Source organism: Pygocentrus nattereri, chromosome 17, assembly GCF_015220715.1.
Source record: "Pygocentrus nattereri isolate fPygNat1 chromosome 17, fPygNat1.pri, whole genome shotgun sequence".
NCBI lineage: Eukaryota > Metazoa > Chordata > Actinopteri > Characiformes > Serrasalmidae > Pygocentrus > Pygocentrus nattereri.
In genome coordinates, this window is record NC_051227.1 from 25,533,822 (window position 1) to 25,554,433 (window position 20,612).

Below are 20,612 nucleotides of genomic sequence, written 5' to 3' on the forward strand. Positions count from 1 at the left end.
TTCCTTATAAATATGTTCTCTGATACCATCAAGAGTTGAAAATGATCAAAGAAAAGTGCAAGCACCAGCAAAGTTTAATTTACATTTAGCCCTAATATACATTTCCAAGTTACGCTCATTAATTGCTGTGGGTTATCTTTTTCAGTCATTGTACACATGTAATTTCTCCTTAAAAACACTGAACCATTTCCTTCAGTGATATCCCAAGGGCATAACATATCATGGGAACCCATAGACCACTCCAGTGTTGTTGACAAAGGCTGTGTTGGTACATGTTGTGCCTCTTTGGCTGAATTGGCAGCAATTCCATGTTAGAGAAGCGCTTTACTGCTCCCCTGTGGAGTAAAATGGTAGTTCATTTCGTGCAGATTTTGAAGTGATTGGAGCATCTAAACCTTCTATGAGATTATACAGCATCTTCAATGGCAGACTGAAGTAATGACACATAAAGCTTGTAAAAACATTGCTTTGCCTAAGTCTAAAATTTTTTAAATGTGTAAAAATTATCAAAAAAAATCAAGGTTTTAAATCAAGCACCTTATTTCATCCAGTGTTTTACTTGTTCACAGATGTTCATTAGGAACTCAGATACTAACTATATATCCAGGTTAGGAAGCAGAGGATATGGTAGAGTCCTCTGATGAAAGTAGCACCTCTTCATAGCAGTGGAATTGGAGTGTTTACTGAGGGGGAATGAAGGCCGGCCATGCTGTCTGCACTGCTGAAGCTGGGTGTGTAGAGTCCTGCGGCCTGCAGCCCTGTTTCTGACCCAGTTGTGCTCACTTCACCACTGCCTGAGCCACAACCCTCAACACAATCCCCAGCCTGGTTGGGGCTGATCTGGCCAGGGGAGGTGGACGTGTCCATGACTACCAGAGAGTCCGGAGCCAAGCTGTCATTCCTCAACTCCTCCCAGAGATGTCCTGTAGAGAGTCAGAGCAAACAGTGAGAAGACAAAACTGCACTGTAGGCTACAAACCCAATCAAAAGACATTTTCATAGAAAGATATACAGATATAATGCCTGCCTGTTTAGACTCTGATTTTGACTAAATAATAAACACTAAAAGTTCTCTGCATGGATTGAAAAAGGTGACTATTAAAATTCTTCTAGAGTGAAAATGTTAGATAATTTCCCCTGCTGACCCAAAAGTATGGCATTGACAGAAAGATTTCTTGAATTCCTGCACCATAGATCTACAATCCATTGAAATTCATATGAAAGGAAGGAAACTTAATGTACCTCCATTAATATTAAATTTGATTAAAATTTCCTGTCCATAAATTTCCAAAATATATAAAATAATGCACTAATCCAAGCAGAAACAAGGAATCCATATTAACCCCAAAACTGCAAAATTACCTTGTATATGACTGAAAACATCTGCATCTTATACAATACAAGGCCATGCGCAGAGCATGAAGACCTCTAACTTATGCTTTAATTATAATTAAATTATTTATATGTATGCATGCCATCTAAAGAAGTCTGTTTTTCATAGTACCAACCCTTCAACCATAAAATGTAACTGTATCGACCAGAGAAATATATACACTGATCAGGCATAACATTATGACCACCTCCTTGTTTCTAGGCTCATTGTCCTTTTTATCAGCTCCACTTACAAAATGGGTGCACTTTGTAGTTCTACAATTATAGACCATCTGTTTCTTTGCATACCTTTTTAGCTGCCTTTTACCCTGTTCTTCAGTGGTCAGGAAGCCCATGGACCCTCACAGAACAGGTACTATTTGGGTGGTGGATCATTCTCAGCACTGCAGTAGTACAGACATGGTGGTGATGTATTCATGTGTGTTGCGCTGGTCTGAGTGGATCCGGCACAGCAGTGCTGCTGGAGTTTTTAAACACTTGAGAATGATCCACCACCCAAAAAGAACACTGAAGAACAGGGTAAAAGGGGGCTAACAAAGTATGCAGAGAAACAGGTGGACTACAGTCTGTAATTGTAGAACTACAAACTGCATCTATATAGTAAGTGAAGCTGATAAAATGGACAATAACAAGTAGAAACAAGGAGGTGATAATAATGTTATGCCTGATTAGTGTACATATTACACATAAGCTTATTTATTAATTAAAATCATTATAAAATGACTTACATCTATAAAAAAAATTCAAAACAATAAGGTTGACTCAATCTGGATACATCTTTATGCCTTTAACCTCCTAACTTGCTAGTTTGGACCAGTATAATATGAGAAGAGTCTGTAGGAGGGCAGAGAACTCTGAGAACTTGGGTCGGAGTTCTAGGCAGCTTCAACTCTAAGCTAGAAGACTAGGCTCCCTTTGATGAACAGAGGAAGGAATGAAAAAGATAAGCTGTGAGGAGATGGGATAGTGGAGTGTGAAAACATTTCATTTGTATAAATAGCTAAGCATAGCAAGACAGAAGCTCGCTGTGTTCTCACCCTGGAGCTGCAGGTCTGTTAGACTGGGGTTGAGTGTGTCAATGTCATTGCTCAGTTCTCCATCCATCAGCAGCTCCTGCATGCTCCCTGCAGCACTGTGGCTGGCCTGAAGGGCAGAGCTGTAGCTGGGTGGGGTGTGGGCAGGTAAAGGAGAGTCCAGGCTGCCTGTTCTAGGGGGCAGCCTTGTGCTGGGCTGTTGAGTGATGGAGGTGTAGAAGGAGAAGGCTTGGGGGTTGGTGGGCAGGTAGGGGTGCTGCTGGGAGAGAGTTTGTGAAGGTAAGCCATAGTGACTGTAGTGGGGTCGCCTAAGGGGGGTCCTGGAACTGTAGGAAGGAGGCATACTGACTCTTGAGAACTGAGGGTATGTGTGGTTATTGAGGTGGGCAGAGAGAGACTTTAGCTTCTCTGGTCTTTCCCCAAGAAGTTGATCCAGCTCCTCTGTGAGAAAGAAAAGCAAAGGATGATTCATTTTGACCCCCTAAAACCTAATGACCCATTTAAATGTTTCAGATCATCCAACTAAATTTTAAATAAGATAAAGACAACACGAGTAAACACAAAATGCAACTTTTAAATGATCATTCCATTTACTGAAAATAAAGATTTATTCAATATATCATATATCACCCATGTGAAAAAGTAATTGCCCCTCAAAACTAATAACCAGTTGTGATGAGTCTTTTACCTCACTGTGGATTTAATTGATGTTTAGATTCATCAGGTCTGGCAGTAATCGTGCTGGGTGTGGCTTATGAAATTCAACCCAATAGTCAATTTGATTAAGTGGTTGTTTTAGTAGCTAGGGGGCGATTACTTTTTCACATGGGGTCAGGTAGGGCTGAACAATAAGTTGCTTCGCTTCAATAAATGAAATAATTTAAAAAGAAAAGAATTGCTACTTAAATACACACAGTACACTGCTGCTCTTTTGGAAATTTTTAATAAATGTTTTCAGAAATATTAAACCAATTTGGCTGCATAGAGATAAGCAAGATATCCAACTAAAAATTAAATAGATAAATACAATGTCCAGTGTGTCTCCCACTTTTCGCCTAATGAGTGATGGGACAGGCATCCAGCACCCTCCGCAACACAAGAGGATAATGTCTTAGATTGTGTGTGTGTGTGTGTGTGTGTGTGTGTGTGTGTGTGTGTGTGTGTGTGTGTGTGTGTGTGTGTGTGTGTGTGTGTGTGTGTGTGTGAGAGAGAGAAATGCATCATTTATCAATATTCATATTTACTTTTTTTTTCCTAATACTGATGCTTGAAAAATTGTTAAATGTTTTATGTAGTAGTGATTCCAGACTTTTCCAAGCAGTACTGTAGACTCATGCTGTGGGAATATTTTAACTTTAGGTCACTTAGCAGTTCAGTTCTTAGCCCACCTGGTCTGGCCATGCTCCTGCGCACTGTCACTGGGTCTTTCCTCCTCCATTTATGCAGCTCCTCCTGCATTTTCTCCACCTTGGCAGGGTTGAGGGCCCACAAGCAGCCCTTACGAGAAGTGTTCCCATTCTTATTCTCCACTTTCTCAAAGCACTTGTTGAGGGAGAGGTTGTGGCGGACAGAGTTTTTCCAACCATCAGGTGCTGTCTGTTCAATCAGGAACAAAGATGAGACTAAGTAAAATATCCATGCAGTAGAAAAATATATGTATAGTCGTATGCAAATGTTTTGGCACCCATGGTCAAATACATTTTTCTTTGTTTTCTAGGTGTAAGTAAGTTAACACCTCTTCTACAGAGAACATACCTCTGCACATTTTAATGCACTATTACTGGGGTTTTTTTTTGTTTTGTTTTTTTTTTTTTGCTGAATTTAACATTCAGCCTGTGCAAAAGTTATGGCACATGTTAAATTTAATGTTTTATTATTTTCCAATATGATAAACCCAGCAAATAGAAATTATACACAAAAATTTTCAGTACAATACCATATTTTCAGTTCAATTATAATAAATAAATGAAATTTATATAGTACCTATTTCAAACCCAAGGTCGCTGTACAGAGGTAGAAAAAACCCACAGTTAGGAGAAGAATGAAAGCGCTAAGAAAAAGTTAGTTTTTAAGATGAGAGATTGCGGTAATATGTTCCGTAGTTTGGTGGGTCATGACGCTGAAAGATCTGCCTCCAACAGTTACTAGTCTACATTTTGGGACAGCTAGACAACCTGTGTCAGAGGACATAAGTGTTCAGGCAGGGCAGTGAGGGTTCAGGAGCTTGGTTAAATATGCTGGGGCTAGTTAGCAGGAGGACTTTAAACTAGACATGAAGCAGGACAGGTAACATGTGAGTTGGGGTTATTAAGCTTTTAGAGTGGAAGAGTATTCTAGCAGCTTTGTGAATACTGAATACATTTTCTAAATACTGAATACATTTCTATTTCCATGAACATTTTACCTTCTTCTGTACAGTGACTGAAATTGCAGCAGTTTCAGGGCAAATCAGGGTTCAGAGTTTCAATGTCAAAATAGAAAATGATCGCAAGATGATCTTTGTCTTGTGCTGGCATAATATACAAGGAATTTAACCCTTGCTTTAATGAATCAGTGCTCTGATGCCTGGAGCTCTATTTGTGAAAGATTCCTGGCAAGTGATCAGTAACATAATGAATGGCACTATCATTACCCAATTCAGCTGATCAATTTAAGGGACAGAAGCCAGAGCTATAGATACAATATGTCTACTGTTGTACTGTAAAAAAGACATTGGATCTCACAGAAACACAGGGATACATTTTACACAACAGATTTATGTTGAATTTTGTAACCTAAATCAAACTGAAAATAAACAATGCCACCCATTATCTTACATGTGCAACCACTACATGTACAACTTGTGGCATGTATTACCTCAACTTTACTCATCCTACACCCTCATCACTTCTGCACGCTAAGATCTGTGTAACTCATTTGGCTGTTTGCCAGTATTTGCCTGGAAGGGAACCAAAAAATTGCCATGTTGTAAATCCCTTCGCTGGTTAAGCCTACCTGGGAGCAGGACCAAGTCGGTAGATGAAGGCACAAAGATCAAGCTATAACGGGTATAGCCTGAAGGAAATCCAGCACAGAGCGTTATTTGTGCTAGTGATTCCATGTCATTGATCATGAATGGGGCTTTGCCAGCATTATGCTCTTATGAACATACAGTGGATACAAGACCCATCAGGTAGCACTTACTATATTTTTTCACCAAAGAAATATTCCATTTTCCATGTGGATTAGTTCAAACTTCTGCAAGATTACTAGTAAAGCACTTAGAAGAGTAAACGTGTACTCCTTATTTGGTATAAATAAGTCGTGCACAGAAGCACCACTAGATATAAAATAAAATGAGGCCTATTAGAGCACCTTGAAATAGGGAAAATGTTCCGTCATGAAGCTGTAGATTTCACTCACTGGCAGACTGCCAGTCCTGCTGTTCCTCAGAGCCATGAAAATGAGAATGCTGCAGAAATACAAGGAAAGGAAAAACATTTATACTGCCAGTTAATGATTGATTTATATTTAAAGTTGCATATGTCTCTCTATAACATGCAGCACTGAGATTTTATGAGCCACAAGCAAACATAAGAAATGTAATTTACTGTCATAACTGACTGAATGAGTTCTGTGCGCAGTGGCACCCAGTTAACTCTGTAAACCATGTGTACTTTACTCTACAAAGATCACTCTAGACTTAAAATTGCATAAAAAAATGCAGTGTAATCCACTTATATAATTGAATAAATGAATAAATATGCAAATACAAAAAATATTACAGCCTGTAGAGGAAATTAGACTCCAAACAACCACACAAATAAGACTTGGCAGACCATCAAAACTGGCACTATCAGATAAGCCATGCTTAAAGTTTGATGTTGGAGAGAGAGTAGAAAATCAGTCTCCACTCTTGCTTCAGATCTGAAAAAACCCACAGATGTTTCTGTCCATCCTTCCACTGTGAGAAGACAAGTCAACAAAGTGAAAGGATGTGATAGCTGTCAAGAAGTCTTTACTGAGAAAAGAAACAAATCAATGAACAATCTGCTGGAGATCTCAGAACAATGAGGTCCAGACATCATCATTAAATGTGTTAAATGTGAGATTACTTGGGTCATGAGAAGCAGTAAATGCAACCAACTTCCAAGACTGAGCTTTGGTGGAAAACTGTTTCTCCAGATTTCTTGGAAAACCTGAAAGCAAGTCTCTCAAACAAAGTGGAAGATGTACTAAAGGCAAAGTGTCAGTTCAACAAATACTTATTTAAATCTTAATATTATATTTAGGTATTGAGGCTTCTTCAATTTTCTTTTGTAAATAAGCTTTTGATTGTTTTTCCTGATGGTGAAAAATGAATAACCTGTACTTTAAGTTTTGACTGGATATTAAGTAAAAATAAACAGGTGGTCTCTGACTTTTGCACAGTACTGTATGGTTTAAAAATATGTTTGGTCTCTCATTCAGTGAGGAAGTGGGTAACTTCCAGGCCTGCCAAATCTTCATGGGCCAAGTTGACTTAATGATTATTCAAAAAACCATATGGTAAATTGCATCTGTTCTTTATACTATAAAAAATTTCTTTCAAAAAACTTTTTTACAAAATTTGTGTATTGTTTTATTTTAAAAATGTAGGATAAGTGTAATAAATGGAATTTGGGGAAATCATTTTTGAAACAGTTGAGAATGATGGTACAGGCTTAAACAGATAAATTAAGTACAAAAAATCTTGACTTATTTTACTGGTGATCAGAATTCAGTGGACAATGTTAATATAAATATTTATTTTACAATTTACATTTAATACACATTTTATATTTAGATTGTATTCTAACTACAGTTGAAGTATCTAAATTTAACTTCATTTCTAATCCTAATGTCTGATTTTTAAAAAACATGAGTTTGCAGGTTCAGTTTTCTGGCCTGGATATAATAAATTAATAATAACTGTGATATGTTTTGCTTCTGAATTTAAAGACATTTATTTCAGTAGCTGCTGTGGTACTGAGATAAGAGGGTTAGGGCTGCTCTTACTCATTGACATCATGACTGTTATAGTCACAAATAATAAAATTTCCAAATTATTAACAAATTCCATATTTCACAGTTTGAAAACACTACCAGCAAAACTATCTTCTACTGGGATAGTGAATGGAAATATTTGCAATACTAAGAAAATTGCATGAACTGAAGACACACACAGTTCTTCACACACCTGCATGCCTTAGGGAATAATTCATTCAGGGCAGGTGTGTTGAAGCAGTGGGTAAAGAAGGCCGGAGGCACACGAGCTCACCTATAGGAGTAGATGGGTTTGGGGTAGAGAGGCTGGACTGGACCCTCCTGACTGGTTTGTGAAGAGAAGTTTTGGTAAGAGAAGTGTGAATTGCCTGCTAGTCCTCCAGATGAGTATTCGCCTGAAAACTGGAGAGAATCAAGAAAATCCACACACACTATGAGAATCGGTTCATGGTGGAATGATCTTTAGTAAATTACACTAGACAAGTAAAATACAACTTTCAAAGCAAGTGATACATTGTAATTCCTGCACGTATCACTGAACCAAATTTTGCACTTCTGTGATATTTGTGAAAATACCCAGAAGAAAACCATACATTTTTTTCCTAAGACATTGTACACTTGTTGAGCTGTCTTGTACTGGCCTTTGTAGTTTGACACTGTGAAGACATAGGAGCATATCCTGCCAATGTTTTGATTGCGAGTATGAAACAGTTCCAAAATATCACTGTGTGTTATCATTAGAGGCATTTCTTCCTTGTTGACACATGTTAAGAGTTCAGCTGGGAGACTGCTATTGACTTTACACAGTAAACAGAATGCACTATGAAAGCTGTGAATCAAAAAGGTGAGAACAGGCCAAATGTACTTGTAGAGCACAGAAAGGGTCTTTATGTGGTTGTAGTCTCTCTTATTGCATGAAATATACACACACACACCCTTGCGCCCAGTTTACCGGTTGTTGGAGGGTGCTGTATGTGCTGTGGGGAGATGATGAATAATTGGGCGGCTCCTCAGGCATGGTTTGCATGTCAGCAGGACTTTGTTCTGCCCCCTGCTCGAAATACAGACCAGATGAACAGTAGCAAAAATATATCAGACTTCAATTACATTAATATTGTACTGTAATGGGGAAACATCTGCAACCATATGTGTCTAACGTTCCTGTACAGTAGTACCTCTAGCTCATAGCCGCTGATGTGAAACTGTGATAATGCATGAAAATGGCCAGTCCTTTTTGCATATAGTCACTGATTATTTTATTAGATATCCCTACCCATAGGTGAGTCCTAGTATACAGTCTAAGGCTGTGTTAGCGAGCCGCTAAAGTCTAAACCACGGGTGTGCAACTCTGGTCCTGGAGGGCCAGCACAGTTTAGAAGTTTCACTGCTCAAACACACCCACTGTTAAGCCCAAAATTAACAGACACATGTAATAAAGCAGGTAAATCATCAAACTGTGTTGGACACCAGCCCTCCAGGACCGGGCTCGTGTACCCCTCGCCTAGACCTTCACAAATTATTAGTGTCTGACCACAGATCCATCTTTTTTTTGGGTGGTGGACCACTTTCAACCTAGCAGTGACACTGGCATGTGTAAAACCCCCAGCTGTGCCTGATACACTCATACCAGCTCCACACAAGCTACCATGTCAGTGTAACTACTGTGTTGAGAATTGGGACTACCCATGTAATAGCTGGTCAATAGTCATGCTGTAGCCAGTAAATGGGGTAGAAAGTGGGAAAAACCTAGGGGCTATAAATAGGACCTAATGACCCTCAGTGCAAAAAAAATAATTGCACCCCTACCCCCCTAAGTATGAATATGACTTTCAGTGAAAGTAAAATAATGTAAAAAAAAAAATGTAAATGTAAAAAAAAAAAAAAATATATATATATATATATATATATATATATATATATATATATGGGGGCAGTCATGGTCTGGAGGTTAGGGAACGAGCCTCGTGACTGGAAGGTCGCCGGTTCGATCCACAGAGCTGATAGCACATGACTGAGGTGTCCTTGAGCAAGACACCTAACCCCAACTATTCGGATTGGGCTGCCCACTGTTCCGGGCAAGTATGCTCACTGCCCCTAGTGTGTGTGTGTGTGTGCTCACTAGAGTGTATGTGGTGTCTCACTTCTTGTCCCACAAATCTTACTCTTATTTTCTGACACAAATTTAATGTTCTCTACTAGTCTAATCCAAAGAACAATCACACTTTAAGTTCATACCTGTGTTTTTTCAATGAAATCATGCAGAATAAAAATCTAGTCATTTTTTCCTCAGAAATTTCTCTTACCATAAACATGGACGGCTGCACAGCGGTGCTGAAGGGAGTCCAGGCATTCTGCTCTTCTTCCTCCACAGTGCTGTTCAGGGCTGGAGTGAGTGAATCAGTCAGTTGGCACTCTCTGAGGCAGCAGTAGGCTGCTCTGCCTCCAGCAGCTGCTCCATCGCTGTACTGCCTGCTGTAAGGGTGAAAGCGCTTGTCTTTGCTGGAGCCATGCTCCTGACCCAAAGAGCTACCATCCACACTGTGTCTGCGGAAGCGCTCTGCAGCACCATTCTTAAGCATGTAGGGGATACTCCCTCTCTGAGAGCTGCTGACAGAGCCTTCTGCAATGCTGGGTTTTGGACACTAGAAATGGGAGGGCAAAATAAAAATACCACACATAATAAAACACAATAAAATAAAGAATTATATTAAATAATATTATTAAACCATATGTGTATTATAATAAGGGCATGCTGATATAAGAATTGTATGACTGTTTTTCCCCATGCAGCAATAACTACGTTCAGCAAGTGCTGTTAAATAAATGCTCCTCATGATGATGCCCTCTTCAGTCATAATCCAAACAGTCTAAATCTGGAAACTAAGATGCCATAAATCCTGTATTGAACTCATTGTAAAACCAATGATTTTACATCTCTACCTAGTCTACCTACAGCAGTTTAGTCCTGCCCGCTCACACTGACGTTATAAGCAGCCCAGACTGCTTTTTGAACCAGGCCAATTAGAACGGAGGTCATCTACATATATCAATCCTAAAGACAAAGTATCAAAAACAGCCTGTATATATTCTAATCGAAAAAGACAGGGTGCCCAATCCTGTTTTTTGGGGATCTATCACCCTGGAGAGCTCAGATCCATCACACTTGGCTCTATTATTCAGATGCCACTAAAAGCCTTCATTATCTGAATCAGGTGTGATAGACTATAGTTAGAGCTAGATCAGAACAAGGACTGGACACCCCTGGAGAAATGTTGGACAATGGTCATTTGCAAGGGAATTGTAACAGTTTTTGGTAAATAATCCCACACAAACCTTAGAAGTGGCCCTCCAGGACAAATGTAAAATACAAATGTACAATATGGGCCTTTTACCTCTGAAGCCATCAAGAGCAGAGCTGTCTCTGAAAATCCACATTTTGCACTTTCTCCATTCAGACGTGCCAGACAATACGTTTTAAATCACTGAAAAATGAAGAGAATCACCTGCTGCCCCTCATTTTACTGTAATAGATGGCATAATTTCATTTCAGACTGCTTCATGATCTAAACCGGAGGTGTCTTTTTTTCCATTTCAAAAAGCAAAAGATATAGAAGGGCCCTTGATCTGATAAAGATTACATTAAAGCGTTTGCCTTGAAATATCACCCCCTCAGGGCTGTCATTAATTAATATAAATGAAAGAAACTCTGATTAATGACAAGATAAAACACAGGCATGTTGGCTTCAGGGCACTATGTCCTTGGATGGTGTATTTTGCTGAAGTTCATGTCCTGTTCAAACTGCATAAGTAAAAGTATGTACGTGCTCATGTGTGCAGCTGCCTAGCAGCAGTAACTTATCTACAAGGCTGCAGGTACAATAACTGAACCGAATAAAATATACATAAACTAAGTATTTGTGATGTAAAATGACTCAAGGTGAGAAAGAGTCACACCTGGGACAGTGGCATTTGTGGGCAGGGGGTCACCAGTAGGGCACCTTGTAAGCTCTTTGTTGGACTGCCGCTGACTGCTAGTGGAAATGGCTCAGTAGACATCAGTCCCCAGCGCTGCTCCTGCAGAGTGACCACAAAGGATGGGTCATTATCCTGGATGCATTTTTTTTAAACAGATGTATGAGTAGATTGTCCGCATGGTGAAAGCCTTGTGTTAGGACCAATTACTAGACATGTTGTGGCTATAACTGGACAGTCAAAATGAAAAAAGAACATTTTAACTGCACTGCAAAAAAATGTGGCTTTTAAACTGAAAAAAGCAAGTAGTCTGGTCAGGTTGAACTTTTGAGTTCACTGAACTTGAAATATTTACAGAGGAATAATTTATGCTTTACATTTGTTAACATATTATTTAATCTCAATGAAGTCAACAATTCAAGATACCTACTTTTTAAGTTAAAAAGCTACATGATTTTTTTACAGTGGATTGTGTTTATATGGCTTTATCTCAGATGAAACCGCTTTAGCTGGAGTGCCTTTAAACGCCAGGCTGAATGTAATAATGCATCACTGCTGGCACAGGTTCAGAAATCTAATTAGTCATATGTCTCTGGCTCACAGCTTGTTAAAATGAAGAAACATGGTGTAATTTGTACACTCAGGCTGTATGCTGCATTTCAACCTACAAACCTCACAATCAAATCATGTCACATCAAATCTGTTACCAAAGTGTTTTCAATAAAACACGTTCTAACAATGAATTATTCTATTACTTTGAAACCTCAATGGCAGATCTGTACATTTGAGGATGACTGGGAGAGCTATATTTAGTATTGAGAATGAACTTGAATTAATAAAAAATGAGCATGTAGAATGCATTGTATCAACAGCGCCATGATGAATTCTCAAGGATATATTAATGAGTAGGTATTACCTATATTTACTTAGTCCCATGTACTTAAGTTAAATTTTGATGCATTTGTACTTTCCTAAGCATTTTCAAATGACAATACTTTTACTTCTACTCAAGCATATTATAATATTAAATATATTAATTAGTATGGTAATCAATTATCATATTTTACTCAGCTATGCTTCAGTCACTGTGACCCAGAAGGATAAGCAGCATAGATGGTGTGTGTGTGTGTGTGTATATGCTTTAGTCATTAAAATTGTATTACTACTGTTTTGCAATTAGTCACATCCCTCGCTTTTAAGGTTTTTATTTTAGACAAAAACTACACAAGTAAGAGAGGGATAGGGCTAAGGGACAACACCATCCTTTGCTGACGAATGCTGCATGTACTCAGAAATTCTACTGCAGTACTTCAAAGAGAATTCCACCAATTTTGCAAGCTTTCTACATAATTGAATCATTGGCATGTGATCATTGTGAGTAGTTTGATGTGAAATGGTACATTGTAGGAAAACCTGGATTCTTTACAATGGTGGTGATCAGGGTTACAGGGGTCATGATGTCTACAACACAAATATAGAAATTTTATTTATTATCCAACATAACCAGTGAACCTACACAGATTTTTATATGAAATGTTAGTAATGGTAAAATAGTGGTAAATCTTTAAAAAAAAAATTAATCGAGCAGTCTTTTGCCTGTACATACACCTCTGCCATGAATGTATTGAGAAAAGTTATAATAATACATTTTCATAACCATTTTATGTGTAATAGTTTTCTGTGAAGTAGCTTTAAGAAGCTTTAAAGGCTTCAGATATCTGTTCCCCATGCATTGTGACTCTAGGACAGAGTGTTTCACATCAAACCTCTCCGAATTACTTTGTTCACATCTTTACTCTGAATGACTTTGTTCACATCTGCGTAAACCATGTAATTACACAGAAATTTTGACAAATTGTTGGAATTCCCCTTTCAGTAGATTTTGTGTTGCTGTTGTTGTAGAAAGGCACTTTTAATTTTATTAATTTTCACAGAAATAATGACACTCTTACTTTGTTATAATGAACAAAATATTCATTATTAACTAAACCAAACCAATAACCATTAGAAATACTGAAAAAATATTTACAAATAGTGTCTGTTTTCTATTATGAAAACGCTGTATGTATTGAATCAGATAATACAAATCTTCTGTATTCACTGCTGTCAGGTAACAGTTTATTAATATAATGTCACTTGCTTAATTGTTGTTAGGCAATGTACAGAAGTGCTGCAAACATTCAAAATATATCCATATACACAGATGGACATCAGTAAAAGAGGCATTCAAATCTAAATGAGAAGCCACAAAAGAAGGGGTATCAAATGCTCCCCTTGCATTTTACTGTAACTGTTTTGTCCCAGATGTGGACCTGTCTAGGCTGCTTTCTCAGCTGTTCTGCCCATGTGACCACTCCAGGAAACTTTCACAGGTTCATCGCTGTGGAACTTCTTGACATTGATTGAAATTCTTTCCCAAGTGTACACGTAAGCACTTTCTGTAGCAGTGAAGATGTTTCAACCACTTTGAAAAAGGGGGAAATATATTTCTCATTTCAGACTCCTGATACCTGATCACACCACACGTGGCCACAGGTGATTTACTGGAAAAGCGGCCTTCTCTCACTTACAGTCAACAGACTGGACTGTCTGGGATAAAAACTCATTAAAATCACCAACAAACCATGAAGCATTTGTCACACAAGAGCCAATATATTTGCAGCGTGGAAGTGAAATGGAGATGGATGAGTTGGACTTCATGCGAAACACAGAGACAGTGTAACTGAGTATCGGAGCGGAAGTTGAGATGTCTTTATGCTTATCAGTGTGACCTAGGCCTGAATACAAAGAGAAAAAGGCTGAGCATAGAAAATGGTCATCACTCCCGTACTGCTCGAGATAAATGGCAATTCATCCAATAGGGATCACTCTAAATTCCTAGTCTTTGATGAAATGGTGGATCTTATTGTTGTCATATTAAAACTTCAGCTTTTTTTTCTATTTTTATTTATGTTGTTAGATAACTCCCAATGACCTTTACGTTGTGTGAACATTTTGTGATGAATAGACTAATAGAAACAGCTTACATTATCAATGCTTTTCCTTTTGGAGTTACTAGTTTTGTTAGGAAAGCAACCATATAATTTACATCTTTTACATAACAGAAATTTATATTTATGCATATTCATACATTCTTATCCAGAGTGACTTACAAGTTGAACATGTTACAGAGGTAGAAGAATGTTGCATTTGGAGTCTTGCCCATGGACTCTTATTGGTATATCATGTTGTGCTTGTGCATGTTGGGGGTTTATTCATGTATTCAGGCATATATGTCGTATACAGACCTCGTATACTGACTTCTAAAGATGTGTTTTTGTATATAAACACTATTTTTTATTCTATGGCCATAATGCAAGATGCCTCACAAGTTTGCTTGGTTCATTTTCATCTGTTTCTACGAATACTACTATGGGAGACCACTGTAGGATATCACCACAGGATACCACCACAGGATACCACCACAGGATACCACCACAGGATACCACCACAGGATATCATCAAGGGACACAACTACAGGATTCTGTGTTCAACTCTCCTGAAGTCAGTCATAGACATGCTGATGTAAGGTAAAAATAAACACTTTCTGATTGAAATCCTCTGTGAATGTTGATTCTGATAAATATCAATATGACTTGCTAGTCTAGCATACTAGTAGCACAATGTTAAATAACCATGGGTTGGTAGATTTGCTCTCATTAGCTCTGGGAAATTAATATCATTTCAGCAGCTAAGTAGGCTTCAGCAATTTTGTAAAACTCAGTGTGGCTTCAAAATAAGGCCAATATTTTCTGAAACATTTAGAAATATATGAACTGTCACATCAGGATTTAAAAAGGGATTTCTGAACAATAAAATGCTCAGGTAACATTTATTTTGTCATTTTTACATTGTGTCAGATCAGAGAAGTTGTTTATGTGAGCTCACAGATAACCATCTCTGTCACAGCAATGCAAACCCCAACTACATCTGTGTTGTACAGTAAAGTGTAAACATTTATTTATTTATATAAGCATTTATGATATACCCATTGTTTTTCTAAGGACTACACCACTGGGACTCTAACCCCTGTCTACCACACAGAGAGCAGCAGTAATATCTTCTACATTATACAAATGACAGAAATTGTGTATAATGGCTTGTTTTATAGTAACATTTTTTGCCATTTAATACTCTGAACAAGAGTGACTTAAACATAAATGATGATACAGAGCAAATGCTTTAGGAGTTTCTTATTGGTATGGAATGGAACGCTTGCAAGATGGAGAATCAAACCCTAGTGTGTGAAAGTTTCAAATTCTCAAGTTTTCAATTAGCATTGACATTAAAGGGCATGAGAAAAATTACATTTCCCGTGATTTTTTTGAACCTGACGTTCTGTGCGTGCATTGATAAAACTGCAAACTGGAACAAGCTAAGTTATATGGTGCATATATGGATGGAAACAGCCTGTTTTAAATCTATTGTTTTCATGATGTCATAAAAACAACACATTTACATAATTCCTGCCTATTTAACCTACAGCAGTTTAGCCCTGTCCTTTCAAGTTGAGGTTTTACAGAGTGTTTCAGCCCTGACTGCTTTCTGAATTAGGCACAGTACAGGACAAGTACAAGAACACATGGGCAACACCACCAAACCACCAAGTGCTCTATAAAGTTATTATTATTATTATTATTATTATTATTATTATTACTATTATTATTATTGTTGTTATTATTATTATTATTATGTATTAAGTATGTGCTGTGTTGTCCTTTCTTCTACAGAATAAAGTCATTCTAAATAGTTTGATGGTTAACTGTTTCACACAATACTACATTTCCTCTGCCTTGTTTATGCTTGTATTTATCTCACTGATCTCTTGCTTGTTTCATGCATGCCATTGCAACCACAGCCTTCTGACTCTGCCTCCCTACCCATGTTTGATTGACATTTCAAATGGACTGTGTGTTTCCCTTTAGCCTTTCATTCATCATGTCACCGGTGGGAGTTTTTTCATCTGCCCTGTCGGCACTTTGGCTGTAAGTCTTGCTCTTTAAAGGTTTCCTCTCAGGTGCAGTCAGTGGGAATAAACCTCAACAGCCTCATACACTTACCACAAGAGCCACTCAGCCCTTGCCAGCAAATTTGATGCCTTTTGTGGTCCGTCTGTCACTGCCTACCAGAGAAAATCACACTTTTTTCCGCTGTGCAAAAATGATGTGCGAAAAAATCATTTTATGCGAGACATGATGAAGGGTTTGCTTTGCTGAACTCTAGGAAATAAACCAAAAATGCATTACAGTTGCATTGTAATTTTTTTAGATTTTAGTATGGGCTAGACACTTGCATACTATCATACAGTCTTGTAATATCATATTATACTATACACTGACATGACACGCTTCAAACTGGCCATTCATGATTTTTCAAAGACAAGTGTCTGTGAACAGTCACCCTGTGCCTGTGTCTATTATTCACCCTTAAACATGTTATTCACTGTTAAATATCTTGTAAACAGCAGAAACCACAAGAATCTGGGAAAACAGGAAGCCAAATCAATTTATTTTGCAGATAAAAGGTGACTTTTTAAAAGTGCAAACAAAAAAACAAGACCCCTGGACAGGTCTGTTGTTGATGTGTTGAATTAATGAATCATGTGATTTCCAAACATTCTCATTATTTTTTTTATGGTTACACCCATGAAATGAAGGCCCTTTCCTTACGCAATTGCCCACAGTACTGCAAAAAGATATGAGAATGTGTCCTAAAGGTGCTGTAAGCACATACACTTCCATGTTTCTCTGCATTAAAGGGTAGATGAAGTGAAATACACATACAGAGGTGTGGTCCTTAATTAGAGTCTTCTAAAGCCATCATAATACTCTTATTTTAAACAACTACACTAAGTGCAATGTTGCAACATCAGAAAAGAACTCTGTTGTAAATAACGAAGTCAAAATAAGCCAAAAAATAAAGATTGCAGAACAACATGGTACAGAAAACCATAGAACTCGTGAAACAGTAGAGGAATGCCTAGATACTATTAAATCTACATAAATATAAAAGTGTTAATAGTAGTTCAACACAATCTGCCTCTACCAGGACTAGAAACACACAGTATTTAACTATTATGAAATAATAAATGAAAAAATAAATAAACAAATAGATTCTAGTAAATGATCATCAAATAGTACAACAATCTTTCTTATAATCTGCTACATGTAAACGTCTTTTCTGATGTTCAGAACAATTTTCAGTCCACCATGTTACTGACTTTTTAGAGTAAAAATCTATGTTTCTTCACAGAGCACTGAATATTTTTGAAACATTACTACCTTCTAACCGTCTAAGCATTTGCAGCAGGAGACAGCTTGAAATTATAACAAAGCTGTTTTTAAACTTTGTTCATAAAATAGTCTTAATAATCATAATATACTAAAATACTTTTTGCATGATGTACATAAAAATACCAGAGACAGATTTAGAGGTTAAGATGGGGTCAGCTGTAAGCTGTAACACTGTATATTGTCAAAACACTTTCTGCCACACTAACTAAGAAACGTGTAAGTGATATCAATGTGAATGAAGAAAGAGAACCCCTGACCTGCGCAGATTAGTATTTTCCTGCTCTAACACATCCAGTTCAGCTCAAGACGGGCAAGATGCTGATGAAGTCAGGTGTGTTAGAGCAGTAAAATGTGCAGGACAGGGCAACACTTTAGCCCAGAGGAGACTGCAGACAAAGCAGTAGATTTCAGATCTCAGTGACTTACAGATGTACACAAACGTTTAAACAACCCTGGTCAAATTACATTTTTTGTTGGTTATTTAAAGTGAAAATAAGTTAGCACATCCTCTACAGAGAGCAAATTTAAATATTGTATTTTTCTAGAATTTCTTCAAATTAGTATAGTTTCATTTTATTTGTTGTGTTTAACATACACAGGCTACATTTCACCAGGGGTACCTTCCAGCTGTACGTCATTCTGATTTATTTGTTCACCAAAGTTGTAGGGTTTTAAACATGGTTACTCTGAGTTAAAAGAGCTCCACATAGTTAGACTAATGGCAACATATTCCAAGAGGAATTGATTTATCAATTGATTGATCTGAGAGCTTTCATGGTAGAATGCATTATTTTGCCCTAAAACATGAACAAATAAGTGAATGTCTCAGAATGCCTCTAGATGAGCCAAAGTGAAAGTATTAACCTCATCAACTACTGGCTTATTATTCAGCGATACCTATCAATAGCTTGTTCTATTATAAAGGATACCACTTCTGCTCTCCTAGCAAAAAGGGCTCTATATCATACCAAAGACTGTTATTTTGTGTAATAATAATAGTTTTTAAGAACTATATACAACTAGTTTTCCATCACAGAGAGGAACAATATATTTCTATATAATAATTATAATAACAATATTAGTTATAATGCACCTTGTGCTGCTTCATTTCCAAAGAGCCCTCGCCTCATTGCATATTATGATATATGTAGGATATGAATATGAAATGGACAAAATGCTGTGGGAGAGTCACCCAAGATCCCAATGTGCTGCACTGGCTTTGCACAGCCACGTAGAGAGGATCCATAATGACTATTTGCACTCAAACTGCTGTAATAACTAGTCACTTGTTATAGAAAGTAAAAACCTCTCTATTTCACAATGGTTATCAAGGCCATTGGATCCTTACACATTTTAATGTTAGTGAAATCAATACACATCATATAAAACATATTTTGGCCCTTTCCTAGCTTCTCCATGTCCCAGGCACACACATAGACACAGTCACTGTCTTAAGAGTTATATGCAAATCACACTGGATCAATGATTTGACATGGTGCTGGAATGCAACTGTCTCTCTCCTGCACATGCATGCATGCACTTGTAAACCTGCCTGTCACTCCTCAAACTGTGAACAGGGGCCTTGAATGAGTCACATATGTAAAGGATATTATATACTATTAAAATCTGCGCAATACTTGCAAGACATGTATGGAGCATAGGAGGGGCATAAAAAGCCAAAGTTCACGTCTGAGGTTAAACTACACCTTAAATAAGAGAACCATGTCTGACAGACATTCTGCAAAGCGGTGTTCATTTTGCAGCAGCAAAATTATTTTTGTATCTGTCGATACACAATAATGCTAAAACTAAGGTGTGACAGCATGGTAAGATATACAGTAAGTAATGTGATATTAAAAATAATATGATAATAAAAACTGTCATTATAACTACATTTCTAAAATACCAGAATGTTGTCATTAAAGCTATCAGCATCTCAGATCAATAAGTGCGTGGTTGCTGTTGGAAATCCAGCATGTGGAGAGAGTTATGTTCTGCACAGCTGCTGTTTCCAATGTATCTGCACTTCTAATGCCCTTGGAAGTAACATGAAGGTGCCCCCCTTAGGGCTTAGGATTTAACCCTTTAAACCACAAGGGCTTGTGTATGGGCCTGTACTTCAATTTCTCACGCTTATAACTATAAACTACATGTTAGTGTCATACTTACTCTGTGGTAATTACATAGTTATTGTAGTTTCATAAGCCAAAAATTATGTGGGTCAGTGTGAAAGAAGAATTAGCATTAAGAAGAATTAATATTTTTTTTTATTTATTTGTTAACATTTATTTATTTATTTATTGTATTTGCACATAGAGTAGGCTGCTGTGTAGCTGTCATTTTGGGCTGACACTGGTAGCAAACCATATAACAAGATGGTACAAAATATATCAGAGAATCACACATTTTTCAATGCAACAGTAACATCATTTGCTTGCATGTTAGTCAGTAAACCAATGAATTATTGTCAATGATTCTATATGTTCAGTAGTGCAAAAGCATCTCAGAATCATTCACCATGACTGGTACAACTTACCTTATTTCCACCGAGCACCCTCCTCAAAGCTTCGTCCATTCAGACTTTCATACCAAGTCATCCCATAATAAGCATATCATGCACATACACACCCACAAATATGAACGCCTCCTTCATAAAGCTCCTTGCTCTTTCTCTCTTTCTTCATCTATCTCGTTCTTTTTCTCGTACACTCTCACTTCGCTGATGAAGTTTCAGCTGAAAGAGTGTTAACAGATATCTCTCCCTCTGGCCCAGAGCCAACCTATAGGAGCCACAGAGCCATGGGAGAAGGACCTGCTGTAACAGGTTCTGCAGCACACACACACATATAAACACACACACATATTTGCTAAAGTCTCT

General features: G+C 37.6%; 1 protein-coding gene across 1 annotated transcript; it reads right to left on the reverse strand.

Annotated features, from left to right (window-relative positions):
* Nucleotides 1–383: 383 nt before the first annotated feature.
* On the reverse strand, nt 384–20,354 carry foxn1 (forkhead box N1). Its single transcript, XM_037546860.1, has 9 exons — nt 20,271–20,354; nt 11,385–11,504; nt 9,734–10,072; nt 8,383–8,481; nt 7,705–7,832; nt 5,781–5,877; nt 3,815–4,022; nt 2,430–2,867; nt 384–923 (listed from the first exon to the last, which is right to left on the reverse strand). Exons 1-9 carry the CDS (start codon nt 20,307–20,309, stop codon nt 658–660), a joined length of 1,734 nt encoding a protein of 577 aa, XP_037402757.1. The 5' UTR covers nt 20,310–20,354; the 3' UTR covers nt 384–657.
* Nucleotides 20,355–20,612: the final 258 nt, after the last annotated feature.